The sequence below is a fragment of the Dendropsophus ebraccatus genome, chromosome 9 (genome assembly GCF_027789765.1).
Source record: "Dendropsophus ebraccatus isolate aDenEbr1 chromosome 9, aDenEbr1.pat, whole genome shotgun sequence".
Classification (NCBI taxonomy): Eukaryota; Metazoa; Chordata; class Amphibia; order Anura; family Hylidae; genus Dendropsophus; species Dendropsophus ebraccatus.
Genome location: NC_091462.1, coordinates 65,001,028 through 65,019,120, shown reverse-complemented (window position 1 = coordinate 65,019,120; position 18,093 = coordinate 65,001,028). Strand labels below are relative to the sequence as shown.

Here is an 18,093-nt window from a genome sequence, read left to right as displayed (position 1 = left end):
TGGTGGCTGCTTCAGGGACATCTCCCCGCGAAGACTCCACTCCTTACATCCCCCTGCAGGGGGATGTGAGGAGTGGAGTTCAGGTGGGGAGATTTCCCTGCAGACACTGCCGGGGGGATGAGAGGAGGAGAGTCCTGCCGGTTGGGGTGGGGAGCAGGCAAGAAGAGGGAGCTGAGCTGGGGGAGAGCAGAGGTGGAGCCCCCTGTGGGGGGGAGAGAGGCAGCGGCGGCGGAGAGAACAGGAGGGGAAAGAGCCGACACTGAGGGACACTGAGCATCACCCTGCCATCATCCTCTCCGGCAGCCACAGCCTGCACAGCTCTGGGAGTTCCAGCGGGTTGTGATGTCACCATTTGTATCAAGGAAGTGAAGGCTTGATACAGTAGTAAGTGAGGGGGGAAAAGCATTTTATGTGCAATCACTTTAAGAAGTGTATAGTGGCAATTTGTATACTTTTGGGAGGGCAATACAGTACTTTAATAATAATTTTCACTGGGCTTCTCCTTTAACTGCAAACTGCATGAAAATGGCGCAGAGAATGAAGGTAAGAATCTTACCCTCATCCTCAGTGCCCTGTGCGCTACAAGGAGATATCAGCACTTTATATTTGTCTAACCTGCTGATAGTATTCCTTAAATCATTGCATTACTGCATCATTTTATTGCAGTACTACATGATTTTGTGTAGTCGCTGCATAACGCAACAGTTCCGCAATGAAACTTCCTTATATGGTACTGTGTTGAATTGGGATTTCAATTTCTCAGTTTACAGTATGTTGCACCAATGCCAAGCTCCACTCTGCTCTGAAAGGTAACCAGATCATGTTCATCAAAGTCAAAACATGTTAGTAAACATTACTTGTTTTTGCCAAGGTGCCGCCATCATGGAGTCAAGGCACTTGCCAAATAGAGGGAGCTATCACTTTTTGTTTTTTTATCAAAACATATTGTGACGACCCTTTATTGGGTTTCACACTGTTGGTCAAATATATATTTTAAAGTATTTTTTAATAATTTTTTATGTAGACTTTACATAAATGTGTTGTAAAATATGCTTTGTTTACTCACAGGTTATAAGGTTGCAGGCTTATCTGCTAAGCGACTCATATTCAAAAAATATAGTAAGTATCATTAAACGGCTGTCAGAAATATTGCGCCAGTGCATTATCTTCCCTCACCCCCGCCCCCTACCCTCTCTCACATAATTTCTATTCCTTATTCACAAAATTCCTACCTCAGCTGTATCTCAAGAGTGCAGCTGGTCAGAGAAATGAGACCCAGTCCAATCAGTAACTTTTGACTTGTCTGACACATTGAGAGTTACTACAAATGAAATTAAAACAATCACGTCAAGATTTTGTTTTTGCTTAAAACAGGACATTTTGTAGTCAATTAATACTGAATCTAGTATTGTCTCAACAGCTCCCCAGTTTCTCCCTCTCTCTGAGATGACACATCATCTGCTCTGTCAGAAGGCTTGGCTGCATCTTGTCTCTGAGCAAAAGCCCAACCCCATGGGCAAATTCGCCATTTCCCTATTCTAGAGAGACAGAAATAGATAGCTTCATTAGTTTTATTCTATCAAAATGTGAGTTACAAGGTGCACCTTGTTACTCACTTTTTGATGGTATAAACCAACCGTTAATCTGAATAACCATTTGGATTTCTGCAGAAGTTCTTGACTTGAAGGGTCTGATCTGATTTCTTTTTGCTCGCACCCACCTCACATGGCTGTGCACAGCAGTTTTTTCTTTCTCTCTGTCTCTCTCTCTCTTTCTCTCTCTGTCTCTAAATAAATAAGGTTGTGGCACTCCAATAGTGAAAAAAGGTAATGTATCTGTTCACGCCATGAAAAACAGGTGTAGCAAATCAGTGATTAACAAAGTGAAAGAATATCATGTGACAAAGTGCAATGTAAACATAGTAAGGTCTGGCCCCAATGTGTGATCATATCAACCCCTAGACGACCTAGGACATACCTGTACGCCTTGGAAACCTGTCCCCAGACGACCCTGGGCGTACAGGTACGTCCTGTGTTATGAAGCGCGCTCCATAGCAGGTGGGGGCCGACTGCAATCAGTAGCCAGGCCCTCATTGTTAATGGCAGGCTGCAGCGATTCCAGTGGTTTAAACACTTGTTCATCAGTTAGTGATATTATCCTTTGCTTCTCCCTTTACAACCCCAAGGAAGAAGTCCTTCTGAGTGTCAACCAGAGTTCACATGCTAAAAGGCAAGGGTGCCAAACACAAACCCAGACATGAGCTTTCCCCCAATGGCTGCTGCTCACTCCCAGCCACCTGTAGCTCTCTGCTGCTATCCTTGTCGCTGCTTGTCACAAGATGCTAACTTTGTCCTGGTGTGATAGCTCTGCTCAGTTACATGTCATACCTCCCAACAAAAAGGGACATTGAACTAAATGTGCCGCGCCACATAGCCACTCCCCCAAACTTTTTTCCCACAGCTGTCCACACAATTATTTATAGTAGGTGGGGGACGGCTGCAATCAGGAGCTGGGCCCTTTCCGTTAATGGCAGGCTGCAGCGATCGTGCTGCAATCGCGGCGTTTAAGTGCAAGTGACAGGGGAAGCCCGTGTCACTTACTGATTGGGATCCGATTGGGTCCCGATCGCTCTGTCGGACCGCTGGAGGTCTCTTACCTCCCTCCGTGCAGTCCGAGCAGAGCGCCTATTACACTGATCAATGCTATGCCTAATGGTGCGTTTACACAGACAGATTTATCTGACAGATTTTTTAAGCCAAAGCCAGGAATGGATTAGAAAAGAGGTGAAATCGTGGTCTTTCCTTTATGACCGGCTCCCTGTTTATAGTCTTTTCCTGGTTTTGGCTTCAAAAATCTGTCAAATAAATCTGTCTGTGTAAACGCACCATTAGGCATAGCAATAATCAATGTATATAATCTATTGATTGCATGTAAAAGTCCCCCAAGGTAATGTTTTTTTTACAATACCCCAAAGCCCCTTCCCCAATAAAAGTTAAAATCACTTCCCTATCCCATAATATAAATATAAATAAAACATAAAAATAATTAAATAAACATATTATATACCGTAGAGTGCATAATTGTCCGATTTATTAAAATATAACAACAGTCATCGTGAAGGGCGTAAACGAAAAGGGGGGGAAAACTCCTAGATTACAGATTTTTTTTGTTACATTATATAAATAAAAAAATTAATAAAAAGTGATCAAAACGTCCGATCTACACATATAGGCTGCGTTCACACTACTTATATATTTCAGTCAGTATATGTATATTTCAGTCAGTATATTTCAGTCAGTATTGCAACCAAAACCCGGAGTGGACTAAAATCACAGAAAGGCTCTGTTCACACAATGTTGAAATTGAGTGGATGGCCGCCATATAACAGTAAATAACGGCCATTATTTCAATATAACAGCCGTTGTTTTAAAATAACAGCAAATATTTGCAATTAAATGACGGCCATCCACTCAATTACAACATTATGTGAACATAGCCTTTCTGTGTTTTCAATCAACTCCTGGTTTTGGTTGCTATACAGCCTCAAAAATACAGCCTCAAATATACGTAGTGTAAACCCAGCCATATGGTGTTAATAAAAACTATTCTTCAAGGAATCGCCCACAGCACTCCAATAACTGTGAAATCAAACGTGATTTATTTCAGTTCATGGTGATACAGCACAGCAATAACAGTCCATAGCAACGTTTCAACGACCACTGTCGTCTTTTTCAAGCATGACCACACTACAAACAACAGACCTTCTTATACTCGTGAATTAATAAAAACTAGAGATCATGGAACAAAAAATGACACCCCATACAGCCCTGTAGGGGAAAAAATAAAACAGTTATAAGCGTCACAATAGGGCCGTTTTATTATTATAAATTAATTGCAAAAAAAAAAAAAAAAGGATTTTATTAAAAAATATATATATTTTTGAAAATCTGTGTAAACCTACATATGATTCTGTTCAGACTGACCTATAGAATAATGGTATTACATAGACACAGGAACCCCCCAAAAGTTACAATATTGCATTCTTTTTTCCAATTTCACCAATTTATATTTTCATAAATAATATTTGGGGTTCTGTCATTCATGTTATGGTGGAATGAAAGACGCCACTTCAAAGTACACCTATTCCTGAAAAAACAAGGCCTCATATGGCCCTGTAGATAGAAAAATGTAAGTGCTAGAGATCTTAGAAGGGGAGGAGAAAAAAACGAAAGCACAAAAATTAAAATCAGCGCAGTCCATGGGTCATTTTGGGCTTGGTCCTGAAAGTGTTAAGTAATAGTAGCATAAAGAGACAGAGTGAAATTAAAAGCATAGTTGTACTTCCATTTTTTTTTACACAGAGTAAAGAGGGATCACTCTCACCCTCATATATATACTATATTTATATTTAGAATTATGAATCTTGGATAGTCATGAATAATAATTGGAGCATAGGCCATATTAAAAAAAGTGTTCATTTAAGTTGGCAAGTCGCCGTTACATGATGTCATATTAGAAACTGCAACAGAAAATAGTCTGTTAGGGTGCATTCACACGTACAGGATCCATAGCAGATCCGCCGCAGATTTGATGGCCCAGATTAAATTCAAAGTAAATCTGCAACTTCAAATCTGCTGCAGTGCCTGTATGAGTCGTAAAGGATCTGCAGCAGATTTGATGGCACAGATTTGAACTTGCAGATTCAAAGCAAATCTGCAGCTTTAAATCAGCTCCATCAAATCTGCTGCAGATCCTGTACGTGTGAACGCACCCTTAAAGTGTACCTGTTTCAAAAAAAAATTTTGACTTGTCATAGAGACATGGAAACAAAGTAATTGTTTATTATCTCTGACCATATCCAGATTATTTCCAATAAGGTGCTGTTGGACTACCTTTTGTTTTTGCATGTCAGAGACATGTCAAAAGTTTTAAGCAGTCCGGTTCTGAGTGTTCAGACCTGTACCAATCAGGAAAACAAGCAGCTCTCTGTGTAAGAAAAAAGAGTCGGGCTTATATGCTTTATGGAGCCTGACTCTTTTTTTAAATTTTTCTTACATAGAGCAAGGAGAGAACGCGCTGCAACTGATGACCAGATGACTAGTTCACGGTTCACGCCTCTGCTTCGCGTGTAAGAATAAAAAAATAAATAAATTAACAAAAAAACATTTTACCTGATATGAAACCTATAGAGCCCAGAACCCCTGACACCATAGGAGACCTGGCTGTGAGGTCTGTGCAGCCATTCTGGGAGTCTGCTCGGCAAAAATGTACTGATCGGTTCCCTGTAAATAGAACACCCTTTTGCATTTTCACTATTGAAGTACCGCAGCCTTTTTTATTTAGCTACCTGTTCACACCTTGTTCCACGGTGTGCATGCTGGCACCCGCCTTCACCTTCCGAGTGCATCTCACTTACACATCGGCGTGCCGTGGCCACGGCTTGTAGAGTCACAGGTGACTCTAAAGCCGTGGCCACGGCACGCCGATGTCTAAGTGAGATCCACTGGGAGCCTGACTGCTAGAGACTCCACAGCACGTCCCGGAGCGCTCCAACCATCAGTAACTTGCCCACGAATTGTTACATCGGACCGGTAATATTACATTATCACCAGCAAATTGCATACGAACTGCTGCATTGTACCGGTAGGATTACAAGTTATACAGCTAACAGTACGGATACTGTGAGATATACGGACATAATAGACTTTTAGATATTGGTATATTGCCATGGACATCTCCCTATTGCTTATATAAGATCGGATGCATTATTTAAAAATTTGTATTGTTTGTATATCTGTATTTATTTTATATTTATAATTATACATATGAGGTTTATTAATACAGATTTTAGACATTGTCACAATAAATCAACAAGTATTTCTAGTCTGCCTGTATGAGTGAATGTGCCAAGCAACTAACAGAGGAGTGTCTCCACAGCTGTCCCAGCGTTTTAGTGGAGACAGGCTTCTGAACTGAATTAGCATAATGAATAAGGTCCAGCTGAGATTGGGGATTTCCCTGTCAGCCAGTCCACTTACAGCCATCAAGGAGTACAAAAGGGGCGGGCTCTCAGAACACCAAAGTTTCCAAGCTGGTATGAATTATGATTTAAGTATGAATTATAAATTAATAATGGTTATGACGATCTAAAGTGAAATAAAATAAAATGAATGAAGTCAAGATAATAAAAACAACCTCATATCTCAATAACAATGATGTGAGGATGAAAAAAGCATATAGCAATAGATACATGCTGTTAGTGTGTGTAAGATAAAAGGACATAAATATGTCGCTAAGTATCAAATATTAATAGATAATGAAAAATAGAAAATGGATGTATAAATTTATGGCCAAAAAATAAAGAAATAATAAACACTACAAGACCCCCTGGTAGACCCATTATTTCAGGAATCCATTCACTCACATCAGATCTTTCAAGATACATTGACATCTTCCTACAGAAATATGTGCAGGCCCCGAAATCTTATACGCGCGATTCTTCACATTTCATTGAACAAATTACCTCCAATTCATGGCATGACAGCTACCTGTTCCTAACTATGGATATCTCTTCATTATATACTGTAATAGACCACTCTCTGGGTGGTGAGGCTGTTAGAGAATTCCTGAATAATGATTCAAGCATGCCAGTGGCTCAAAAAGACTTTATTTTGGATGCAATTCAATTTATACTTCAACATAATATTTTTCAGTTTAATCATAAACTATACAAACAAAATAAGGGTACTGCAATGGGTAGCACATTTGCACCCAGTTTTGGGAACCTATTTGTGGGCTCCTTTGAAAATGGGATAATGTATCAACATCCGTTATTTACTAAGTGTGTACATTATTGCAGGTACATAGATGATATTTTTATCATATGGGATGGTACCGAGGCCGAACTAACCTCTTTTGTCAATGATATTAATAGCAACACCTGGGGTCTGGAATTTACCCATAATATCTTCCATAATCATGCTGAATTTTTAGACATTATTGTATTCCACGAGAAGAATCAATTACTTACAAAAACCTTTTTTAAAAGTGTAGATAGCAATAGTTATCTGCACTTTGATAGTGGCCATTACCAAAAATGGCTGAAAAACATACCTTTTGGTCAGTTCCGGAGGATCCGCAGGAACTGCACTAGGAGTAGTGATTACAGGACTCAGAGTCAAATTCTTGCCAGACGCTTTGCTGCTAAAAAATACCCAGCTTCCCTTATAAAGTATTTTCGGAAGAAGGCAGCCAGCCTAAGCCAAACACAATGTCTTCAGCCTGGAAAGAAGAAGCAGATGCAAGGAAATTTGAAAAATGAACCCAAGGATTTCAGCGTTAATTTTATTACCACTTATTCTTCGGATCACAAAAAGATAGAGTGTTCTGAACAAGCATTGGAATATCTTGATGTCTGACCCTTTCCTGAAGGATATAATACCCAGCCATCCCGGGGTCACTTTTAGAAGGGCTCGTTCACTTAAAAATGTCCTAGCACCCAGTAGACTGAAGGACACGAATACTACTACCAATAGTAATAAACCAGCCCATCATTCATTTCTCACAAAACCATCGGGTAGCTTTAGATGTGGTGTGAACAAATGCAAATGTTGTAATAACATCACACATAGAGCCACGAGTTTCAAATCCACTACTACAGGCACTACATTTGCCATCAAATCCTTTCTAAAGTGCAGTACTACTTACGTAATATATTTACTTACCTGCTCATGTGGCGTTCAATATATCGGTCGGACCACTCAAGCTCTTCGCACTAGGATGAACCAGCATAGGTCCAACGTGGAAAGAGGGTTCCTTCTCCATAGTGTATCCCGCCATGCCATTTCTTGTAATAATTGTAATTTTTCTTCCTTTAACATCACTCCCATAGAGCATATTCCAATGGGGTCCAGAGATTTTAGAAATTACGCAGACGAGAAAATTTCTGGATATTCAAATTGAAGACATTAGTACCACAGGGCCTCAACAAATACATTGAGAATGTCCACAAATGAAATAAAGTATAGGATTCATTTTTAATTTTCTTTGCATGTATTTTTCTATATATATTTATGTTTTAACATATCTATTTTTTAACATATATCTATAACACCTATGGGTCTAATCATAAATTTATTGTTCATAATATATTTAATTTTTTTTTTTTTTTTTTTGCCGAGCGTTCAGGTTCGTACGAACCCCGTCCGAACCAGGTTCGGACCACCCCGAATCCACACAAACAAATGTGTAAGGAAGTTGTGTGGCAAACTATTAACTTAAATAAAAGAAGATTTTAATTAATGTGTGTTGTTTTTTTTTTACAGGCTAAAAGTAATATGTCTGTCAGCAAAGCCACAATTACTTCGGCAACTGACAGTTCTAACACAACAAAAAACTCAGATGAACCTATCATTAGTCCACAGAAAGGAGCAGCAGATGTGTGTGATTTAAGCACAGCTTTTGAAAGTATCAAGATGCATATTTCAGTAATGAACTTACTGTTCTGGCTTACTCTCTTGATCATACCTTGCTTTATATACTGGTTCAAGAATTTAAGGTATGTTTTCAGTAAAGCAATTATTTGTACTACTGTTGTATTCTTATTATGTGTTAGACATGTAAAAGTATAAAGTATTATCGGCATAGATCTGTTAAAATTGTGCCTTATGGGGGGCGTGGCGAGCCGCGGATGAGAACAGTCGCAGGGTGAGGGAGCTCCTGAGCCGCACAGCTAATGTAACTGACCCAGACCAGCCAAAACCCGACCTAGCACCCCTGACCGTGTGGGAGACGGTGAGCGGGACCTCCGGACCACTCTAACCTGCGACAAGCCCGATTCCTGCAGGTCCAACGGGGACCCCGAGAGCCACGTGGGCCGCCACCGCCTGAGAGCTGCAGCCGCGGCCATCTTTACCTGCTGCTCCTGTCCTCACGGATCCAGCGCCCCCCTCCGCAGTTGGCAAGCAGCTCTGCCCGCTGGACTCCAGCCTCCACCAAGAGTATCCGCTCCTCAGATGACGGGCTCTGAACCCGGCGGATGATCGGCGGCCCCGGTCTCCACGTGCTGAGGCGCCATCTTGCCTCCCCTTACGCTGTTGCCACAGGACGGGTGAGTCAGCCTCCCCCCCCCCCCCCCCCCCGGCTCCATCTCAGCTCTCAGGCTGCTGCTGCTGCTGCTGCTCCTCACCCTGACCCCGGTACCTGCATATAGCGGCGCCTTGGCGACGCGATAGCCGTCCTTTCCTGCCGCTGCGGCCTGACAGTAAAGGCGGCGAGCGCCATAGCCGGCACCCTTCCCCTCCTGCCGGGCGGAATACCCGCCAGATTGCCCCGGCTACCTTAGGTCCCCTGGGAAGGGGCTCTGCATTCAGGCAACAGCCCGCAGCCCAGGTTCCCCTGTACTGAGGCGCCATCTTGTCTCCCTGACCTCCACTCCAGCAGCGGATCCGCATTAACCCCTTCCCTGCCTCCTGCTATTAGGGGTACTACATCCCCTCTGGCCTTGGATCCAGCACACACAAACACCGGTGCCCTGGACTCTTCATCCCCTCCTATCCCTCCTGGTGCTACTTCCATACGGTCCCACAGACTCTTAAAGGGCCAGCAGCTCATTTATACATACATAATGGCCACCCCGAAACCACCTAAAAAGGACAAAAACAAATCCAATGGCGAAAATATGGCCGCCTCTATCAGAACCTCGCAAGCTGCTACCAGGTCAGCTGCCCAGCGCTCTTCTGGTGGCAGACACTCAGACTCGGATTCTGATGCATCTCTTATGGGACCCTCTTCCCCACAAGAGGTACGTGACATACTCTCACAACTTCCTACTAAAAGTGATCTGCAATCCCTCATCACTGAAGTGAAAGACGCATTTAAAGTGGAGATTGCGGCGGTGCGGAAAGATATTCAGCATATTGCACTACGGGTGGAAACCTTGGAAGAAGATCACGACTCTACGCGTGCCTATATCTCCAACTTACAGTCCACTGTGTCAGTGCAAGCTTCTGCCTTAGATGACATGCAACATCATATTGAGGATTTGGACAATAGAGGCAGGCGCAATAACATCAGGATACGGGGTCTGCCAGAGGCAACTCAGGACACTGACTTGACATCTACTTTGGAAGGCCTCTTTAACATGTTGCTGGGTGAGCTTCCTACCCACAAAATTAAGTTTGATAGAGCTCACCGGGCCTTAAAGCCCAAGACTACATCCGGTGCTCCGAGGGATGTCATCTGCTGCCTCCATGACTACACGCTGAAGGAAAGTATTATGGCCAAAGTCCGTTCGCTTCGGGACCTGGACTTTGACGGGGCCCAAATACAACTCTTTCCTGACCTCTCTTGGATCACCCTACAGAAGCGCCGGATTTTGAGGCCACTGCTGTCTATTCTCCGGGATCATGACACGCCGTATAGATGGAACTTTCCTTTTGGCCTCACGGCTAGAAGGGATGGATGTTCCGCGATGCTCCGCAACTTAGCTGATTTGCCTGCGTTTTGTGATGCTCTAGATCTGCCCATCCCGAAAATCTCTGATTGGACTGTTGCTCCCCCGCCTCCCCCCCCACCTCCAGTCTGGCAGTCCTCTAGCCAGAAGAGACGTCGCCCCCGCTCTGAGGGTTCTCGCTCCCCTCCTGATCCCGTGGGCTGAGAGGGCCTACCAAGTGGCTCCGGAGCCGTTTTCCCTTCCTGTTTCCTACCTTCTAAATTTGGGGTTTCATTTGTTTATGTTCTGGGTCTCAGCATACTGTTATGTGTTTCTTTTTACATTGCTGTGTGGTAGTGTACTGCTCATCTCACATGTATGTTCCAATGTTCTCTGTTCTTTTTTGGTGGCTCCTTCGCTCCTCGTGGGGCTGCCAGCTGACAACCTTAGAGTTGTTTTGGCATAGTTCTTGCCTCGTTGTGGGCCACTTGGGCCTGTGTCTTGGGCCTTGTGCCCTTTTTCCTGTTAGACTCTGCATTTGTTTTGTGTTATTTGATGTTCCATGTGTGTTTTCCTTCTGTCCTTCCCTTCCCTCCCTCCCCCTTTCTAGGATCATACGTCAGCAGGAGACTCTCCGGAGACTATTCCCATCGAGCTGCCAGAACTGAGTGAGTGGCTGCATTAGCATGGTTGCTACACCCTACCGTTACAATGGTTAAATGTGTGTCCCTTAATGTAAAAGGCCTCAATTCCAATGTTAAGAGACGTTTGCTCCTGAGGGAACTTCGCAACCTCCATGCTGATATTGCCTTCCTTCAGGAGACACACTTTGATCAGGATGCCACTTTTAGATTTGCCCGTCACTCCTTCCCCACGGCCATCTCTGCCTCCAGAGGCAATAAAAAAGCTGGATTGGCTATTTTATTTTCCCAAGCATGCCCCATTCAGGTCTCCTCCTCCTTTGCAGAGCCGAGGGGGAGATTTGTCATTGTAGATGGGACTCTCCAAGGCCGGCAATTTATTTTCTGTAATATCTATGCCCCTAATCGATCTCAAATACCCTTTCTCCGTAGAGTTTTAAATAGACTGTCAAAGTATCCCCCGGCTCCTAGAATCTTGGGTGGGGACTTTAATTTGCCCTTCTCGGAGCTGATGGACAGACATTCTGTACAGGGCCGACCTACTCCGGTAGATCAAGCTAAACTTTCAACGGAGTTCCGCAAGCTTATACGTGCTCATAAGCTGTATGACCTATGGCGACTCGATCACCCGACGGAGAGGGGGTATACCTTCTTTTCTCACCCCCATAAATTACATTCCCGCATAGACTACTTCTTTGGCAACCTACCTACTGTCCGACTTCTGCAGAGTGCAGCCCTTGACCCTATTTCTTGGTCAGACCACGGCCCTGTAATAGTGCAACTTAAAGCTCTTCTATCCCCTACTAGGCAGTGTCATTGGCGCTTAAATGACACATTACTGAAAAACCAAATTACACGCGACTCTATCAAGTCGAGTATTTCTAACTACTTTTTAGAAAATGGGGGTTCGGTTTCTTCAGAAGGGGTTCTGTGGGAAGCCCATAAGGCTGTAGTTAGGGGCCATTGTATAGCGGTCAGCTCCCGTCAGAAGAAGGATTCTTTGCTAGCGATTCAGAATGCCAAATCCTCCATTGTCTCACTGGAGCGCCTTCTGGCCAGGCGCCCCTCCCTGGGGATTCTGCGAAGGCTTGCGGCAGCGCGCGACAGACTTAAAGAGCTTTCACTACATAAAGTAGAGAGACTCCTTATGTACTCTAAACAGCGCTTTTATGAGAAGGGAAATAAGGCCCACACCCTTTTAGCACGGATGCTAAATGACCGCGCAGCTGCCCAATCTCCGCAGGTCCTCAGGGACTCTGCAGGGACCCTGAGATACCATCCTTCTGACATCTCCTCTATTTTCCTCCAATACTATTCCAAACTCTATTCTCTTCCGTCTTCCTTAGCCTCGGATCCCGAGGCCCGTGCCCGTTGTCTCTCGGAGTTCCTTGTTGAGTGTGGCCTTCCGTCTTTGACTGCTGAGGCACTTGAGGAACTAAATGCTCCGATCACAGCGGAAGAACTTACAGATGTTCTTAAATCCCTCCCAACGGGGCGGGCCCCTGGACCAGATGGGTTCTCTTACCTCTACTACAAAACTTTCTCCTCAGAACTCTCCCCTAAAATACTTTCACTGTTCAATTCCTTCCTACAGGGCTCTCCTATCCCTACTTCCATGTCTCATTCTTTCATCGCTCTTATCCCCAAACCTGGCAAGGACCCCATGGACTGTGCAAATTATAGGCCCATAGCCCTCCTGAATTCTGATTATAAAATATTCACTAAAATATTGGCCACTAGATTGGGCTATTGGCTGCCCTCCCTTATTAATGCAGACCAGGTGGGCTTTGTACCGGGGAGGCATGGTGGGGACAACACGAGGAGAGCCATTGATCTTATTGATGTGATTAACCAGCAGGAGGAAAGTGCTCTCGTGTTGAGCCTCGACGCCGAAAAAGCGTTTGACCGCCTTGGGTGGTCCTTCATGTTCGAGACCTTGAAGTGCTTTGGCTTCACTGGCTCTTTCATGACAGCAATACAAGCATTGTACTCACGCCCCACGGCAGCACTCAAATTTCCCCATATGATGTCTGAGACCTTCGCTCTTTCGAATGGTACCCGCCAGGGATGCCCTTTGTCCCCTTTACTTTTTGTTTTATGCATAGAGCCCCTGGCGGCTGCGATCCGAAATTGTCCTGACATTAGAGGGGTCTCGGTAAGAGGGAAAGAATTTAAAATTGTTGTTTGCAGACGATGTTCTCCTCACCCTGTCTCACCCGCTCACTTCCTTGCCAAATCTTCGAGCGTTATTAACTAATTATGGCCGCTTATCAGGATACAAGGTTAATACCTCTAAGTCATAGGCTATGCCCTTAAATTTGTCTGGGCCTCTGGTCACCCAGCTTAGCTCCAACTTTAAATTTAAGTGGACTCAATCCTCCATTAAATACTTAGGTGTCCGCCTCACCCCCAACTATTCCACATTGTACTCTGCCAACTACCCCACACTTTTTCGGGAAGTACGGGCTCTTATGTCCAAGTGGACCGCACACTATATTTCTTTGGTCGGAAGGGTGGCTGCAGCGAAGATGACTATCTTGCCAAAACTTCTGTATCATTTTGAAACCCTTCCAGTCCGTATCCCCCTTTGCAAACTTAGAAGCCTTCAAAGGGCTATATTTAAGTTTATTTGGGCCTCTAAGAGACACCGTATACCCAGCTCTGTCATGATGAGTAACAAATTCCAAGGGCGTCTGGCGGTCCCAAATCTCCTCCATTATTACTGGGCCTCCCACTTACGCCAAATCCCGGCATGGTCCAGATATTTGGCTTACAAGAAATGGACAGAAATAGAAAAGATATGGCTGGCCCCATATCACCCTAACTCCTTTTTATGGCACTCCACGCCACCCAGTTTCTCTCATCTTTCCCTATTGGGCCCTATACGTTTCACTCTCCATATTTGGTCTTCTTGTAATGCCAGGTTTGGGATGACCTCCCCAGCTTCCCCCCTAAACTCCTTCTTACTTTACCCTGATTTTCTTCCGGGTCTCCAATCTCAAACTGTAAGGCTTTGGGGATCAAAGAACCTCTTCCAATTTGCTGACATTGTCGACCCCCTGACTCGCACTCTCTTTCCATTTGCCAAGCTTATGGACAAGCACGCCCTCCCATCACCAGAGAATTTCACTTACCTCCAGCTTCGTCATTTCATGGTGTCTCGCCTGGGGTCCCTTACAGTCTCTAAGCCGTCTGCTTTCGAGCAACTAGTTACAAGGGGGACTTCGACCTCTGGTCTTATCTCCGATATATATCGCATTCTGGGTTCGCCCGCTGGGGACCTTTAGGTGAAACACTCATATATGACTAGGTGGGAGTCCCTGCTGGGACGGACGCTGTCCCTGGAATGCTGGGCTGTCATTTGGGATCGGGCTGCCACTTCCTCGATATGTACCACGTATAAAGAGTCCCACTACAAGGTGATGATGTTTTGGTACCACACACCAGAGCTGCTCCATAAGCTTAATGCCTCAGTCTCCCCGCTATGCTGGAGGTGTACCAGAGAGCTGGGCTCCCAATTTCATATTTTCTGGGAGTGTGAGCTTGTGCGGCCCTTCTGGACTGCGGTCTGTGCTATATCATCAGCGGTCCTAGGAATGAATATCCCCTGTGAGCCAAGCCTCTGTTTGCTCAACTTATTCCCTAAGACCCTGCGTAAAAAGCAAGCCAAGTTACTGTTGGTCTTACTAACAGCTGCAAAGTCTTTGATCGCTAAATGCTGGAAGCAGACTCCCCCCTCTCCCCCTCTATCCAACACTTCCGGGCAAGGATTAGCGCCTTACGGCATCTTTAAACAATAAAATGGAGGCCTTTGACCAGGTTTGGGCTCCTTGGGATTCCTACAGCTCTCCTTCAGCATCCACCAGCGGTATATCCTAGATCCCCCTCTCTTCCCCTACCTTTCTTGTCCACTGTTTCCCCCTTCCCTTTTCAATGTTATGCCTTTGTTTGTCCTATGTCCTTGTAAAAGGCTGGATTGCTAAGTAGTTCCTTTTTTCTTTTTACCTTGGAACTTCCTTAGGCAATTAATAGCGTTATATGTTCCAATTAGACTCCAGGGGACCGGTAATGTTATTAAAAAATGTATATCTCTCCTTCACTCAGGTACTCTAGTTGGACTCTGTTAAGTGCCTTTTCTGTTCGGTCCTACTACAATGGTTTCATGGAAATCTTTACGACCTATCTAGTCTGTCAGACTGTTTGTATATTTTGTTGAAAAATTAATAAAAATTTACAATTAAAAAAAAAAAATTGTGCCTTATTTATTGAAGTTCAAAAATAATAAACCTGCTGTGGACACAGAGAATGAAGATAATTTTCTTAACTTCATCCTCAGCACCGTTTATACTACATCTGCATTTGAATCCTATGTAAATTAAGTGGTTTGGTGGATTGGAGATAAGTCTACTTCCCTTAATGCACCTATCCAGCATACCCCCCCACCTTACGAATATAGAGGGGATGCTCTGCAGTACCATCATTCTTCACACACATTAAAATGACAACAGCCAGTACAATGACTGACATAAGTGATCACACTGCTCTTCCGTTAACCCCTTGAACACTGCGATCTTTAACAATCACATTGTTTGTGTCTCAGTGACAGGAGTGGTACCTCTGTCATCTAGAGTCAGATCCAGGCAGACTCTAGTAGCACAACTCTGACCTCGCTGGTCAGTACTATGCAATACATAGCATTGACCTGTATTGACAGTCTAATGATTTCATATAAAAGACCCCTAGGGAGATTTAAAGTGTACCTGTGGTTATGAAAAAGTTTGACATGTCACAGAAACATGTCAATTTTTTTTTTTTATCAGTCTGTGTCTGAGTGTTCAGACCTAAACCAATAGGGAGAGAACCGCAGCTGCAGTGCGTCCTCTCACCACTCTTGAGTCGGGCTCTATAGGAGCTCATTATAAGCCTGACCTTTTTTTTTTTTTTTATTCAGAGTAGAGCGTGGACACGCTGTAGCGCATATTCTCCCCGCTCTATCTCCCAATCATTATGGGTCTGAACACTCAGACCTGGCCAAATGAAAACTTTTAAAATGTGACTGGAGATGTCAAAAGTTTTTTGTAATGATAGGTACACTTTAAGGGCAGCTTCACACACACCATATCGCAGTGGATTTTCTTCTGCGGATCCGCAGCAGATTTGATCTAAATAACTGAACACAGCATCAAATCTTCTGCAGATCTGCTGCAGATCCTGTACATGTGAATGCACCATAAAAGTGTCAATTGAATGTTAAAAAAAAAAAAATACAAGGCCAATAAAAGTTGAAATCAACCCTCTTTTCCCATTTTACAAATAAAAATAAACAAACATTTGCTATTGTAGCGTACTGAATTTTCCAAACTATTCAAATATAACAATATTGTTCTTGCACAGTGAACAGCCATAATACAAAGTCGGTGAGTGGGACTTTCAGTACATACAACAACCGCTGTTATATTAAATTCCTTTATATATTTTTTTTGCTATTTGGGGACATTTGGTTAGTTGTTTTACACCTTTGGTTATTATACTCCACATATATCTTGCCTCCCCAGCTAATTTTTCCATATTAATTATTTATCTGTGGATATTTGGTACCATCTTGTGGTGGATGCATGTATTGCTATATACTGTATATGTATGTATGTGTGTGTATGTGTATATATATACACTCACCGGCCACTTTATTAGGTACACCTGTCCAACTGCACGTTACCACTTAATTTCTAATCAGCCAATCACATGGCGGCAACTCAGTGCATTTAGGCATGTAGACATGGTCAAGACAATCTCCTGCAGTTCAAACTGAGCATCAGTATGGGGAAGAAAGGTGATTTGAGTGCCTTTGAACGTGGCATGGTTGTTGGTGCCAGAAGGGCTGGTCTGAGTATTTTAGAAACTGCTGATCTACTGGGATTTTCACGCACAACCATCTCTAGGGTTTACAGAGAATGGTCCGAAAAAGAAAAAACATCCAGTGAGCGGCAGTTCTGTGGGCGGAAATGCCTTGTTGATGCCAGAGGTCAGAGGAGAATGGGCAGACTGGTTCGAGCTGATAGAAAGGCAACAGTGACTCAAATAGCCATCTGTTACAACCAAGGTAGGCAGAAGAGCATCTCTGAATGCACAGTACGTCAAACTTTGAGGCAGATGGGCTACAGCAGCAGAAGACCACACCGGGTGCCACTCCTTTCAGCTAAGAACAGGAAACTGAGGCTACAATTTGAACAAGTTCATCGAAATTGGACAGTAGAAGATTGGAAAAACGTTGCCTGGTCTGATGAGTTTCGATTTCTGCTGCGACATTCAGATGGTAGGGTCAGAATTTGGCGTCAACAACATGAAAGCATGGATCCATCCTGCCTTGTATCAACTGTTCAGGCTGGTGGTGGTGGTGTCATTATGTGGGGAATATTTTCTTGGCACTCTTTGGGCCCCTTGGTACCAATTGAGCATCGTTGCAACGCCACAGCCTACCTGAGTATTGTTGCTGACCATGTCCATCCCTTTATGACCACAATGTACCCAACATCTGATGGCTACTTTCAGCAGAATAATGCACCATGTCATAAAGCTAGAATCATCTCAGACTGGTTTCTTGAACATGACAATGAGTTCACTGTACTCAAATGGCCTCCACAGTCACCAGATCTCAATCCAATAGAGCATCTTTGGGATGTGGTGGAACGGGAGATTCGCATCATGGATGTGCAGCCGACAAATCTGCGGCAACTGTGTGATGCCATCATGTCAATATGGACCAAAATCTCTGAGGAATGCTTCCAGCACCTTGTTGTATCTATGCCATGAAGAATTGAGGCAGTTCTGAAGGCAAAAGGGGGTCCAACCCGTTACTAGCATGGTGTACCTAATAAAGTGGCCGGTGAGTGTGTGTGTGTATATATATATATATATATATATATTTATTCATTTAGCATGTGCAATATATAAACATATAAATTGTTTACATCAGTCTTTTTACTGATTTTGTGCGTACAGTTCTGTATCATGCCTCCTTCC

At 43.8% G+C, this 18,093-nt stretch overlaps 1 protein-coding gene across 2 annotated transcripts in view; it reads left to right on the top strand.

The window, feature by feature from the left end:
- The window catches only part of PGAP1 (post-GPI attachment to proteins inositol deacylase 1), a 321,065-nt gene that overhangs the window by 299,244 nt on the left and 3,728 nt on the right, over positions 1-18,093 (top strand). For both annotated transcript variants that reach the window (XM_069983559.1, XM_069983560.1), the window contains 2 exons: positions 1,069-1,119; positions 8,325-8,557. In XM_069983559.1, the coding sequence (XP_069839660.1) occupies positions 1,069-1,119; positions 8,325-8,557 (284 nt within the window). The remainder of the gene's footprint in view (positions 1-1,068; positions 1,120-8,324; positions 8,558-18,093) is intronic.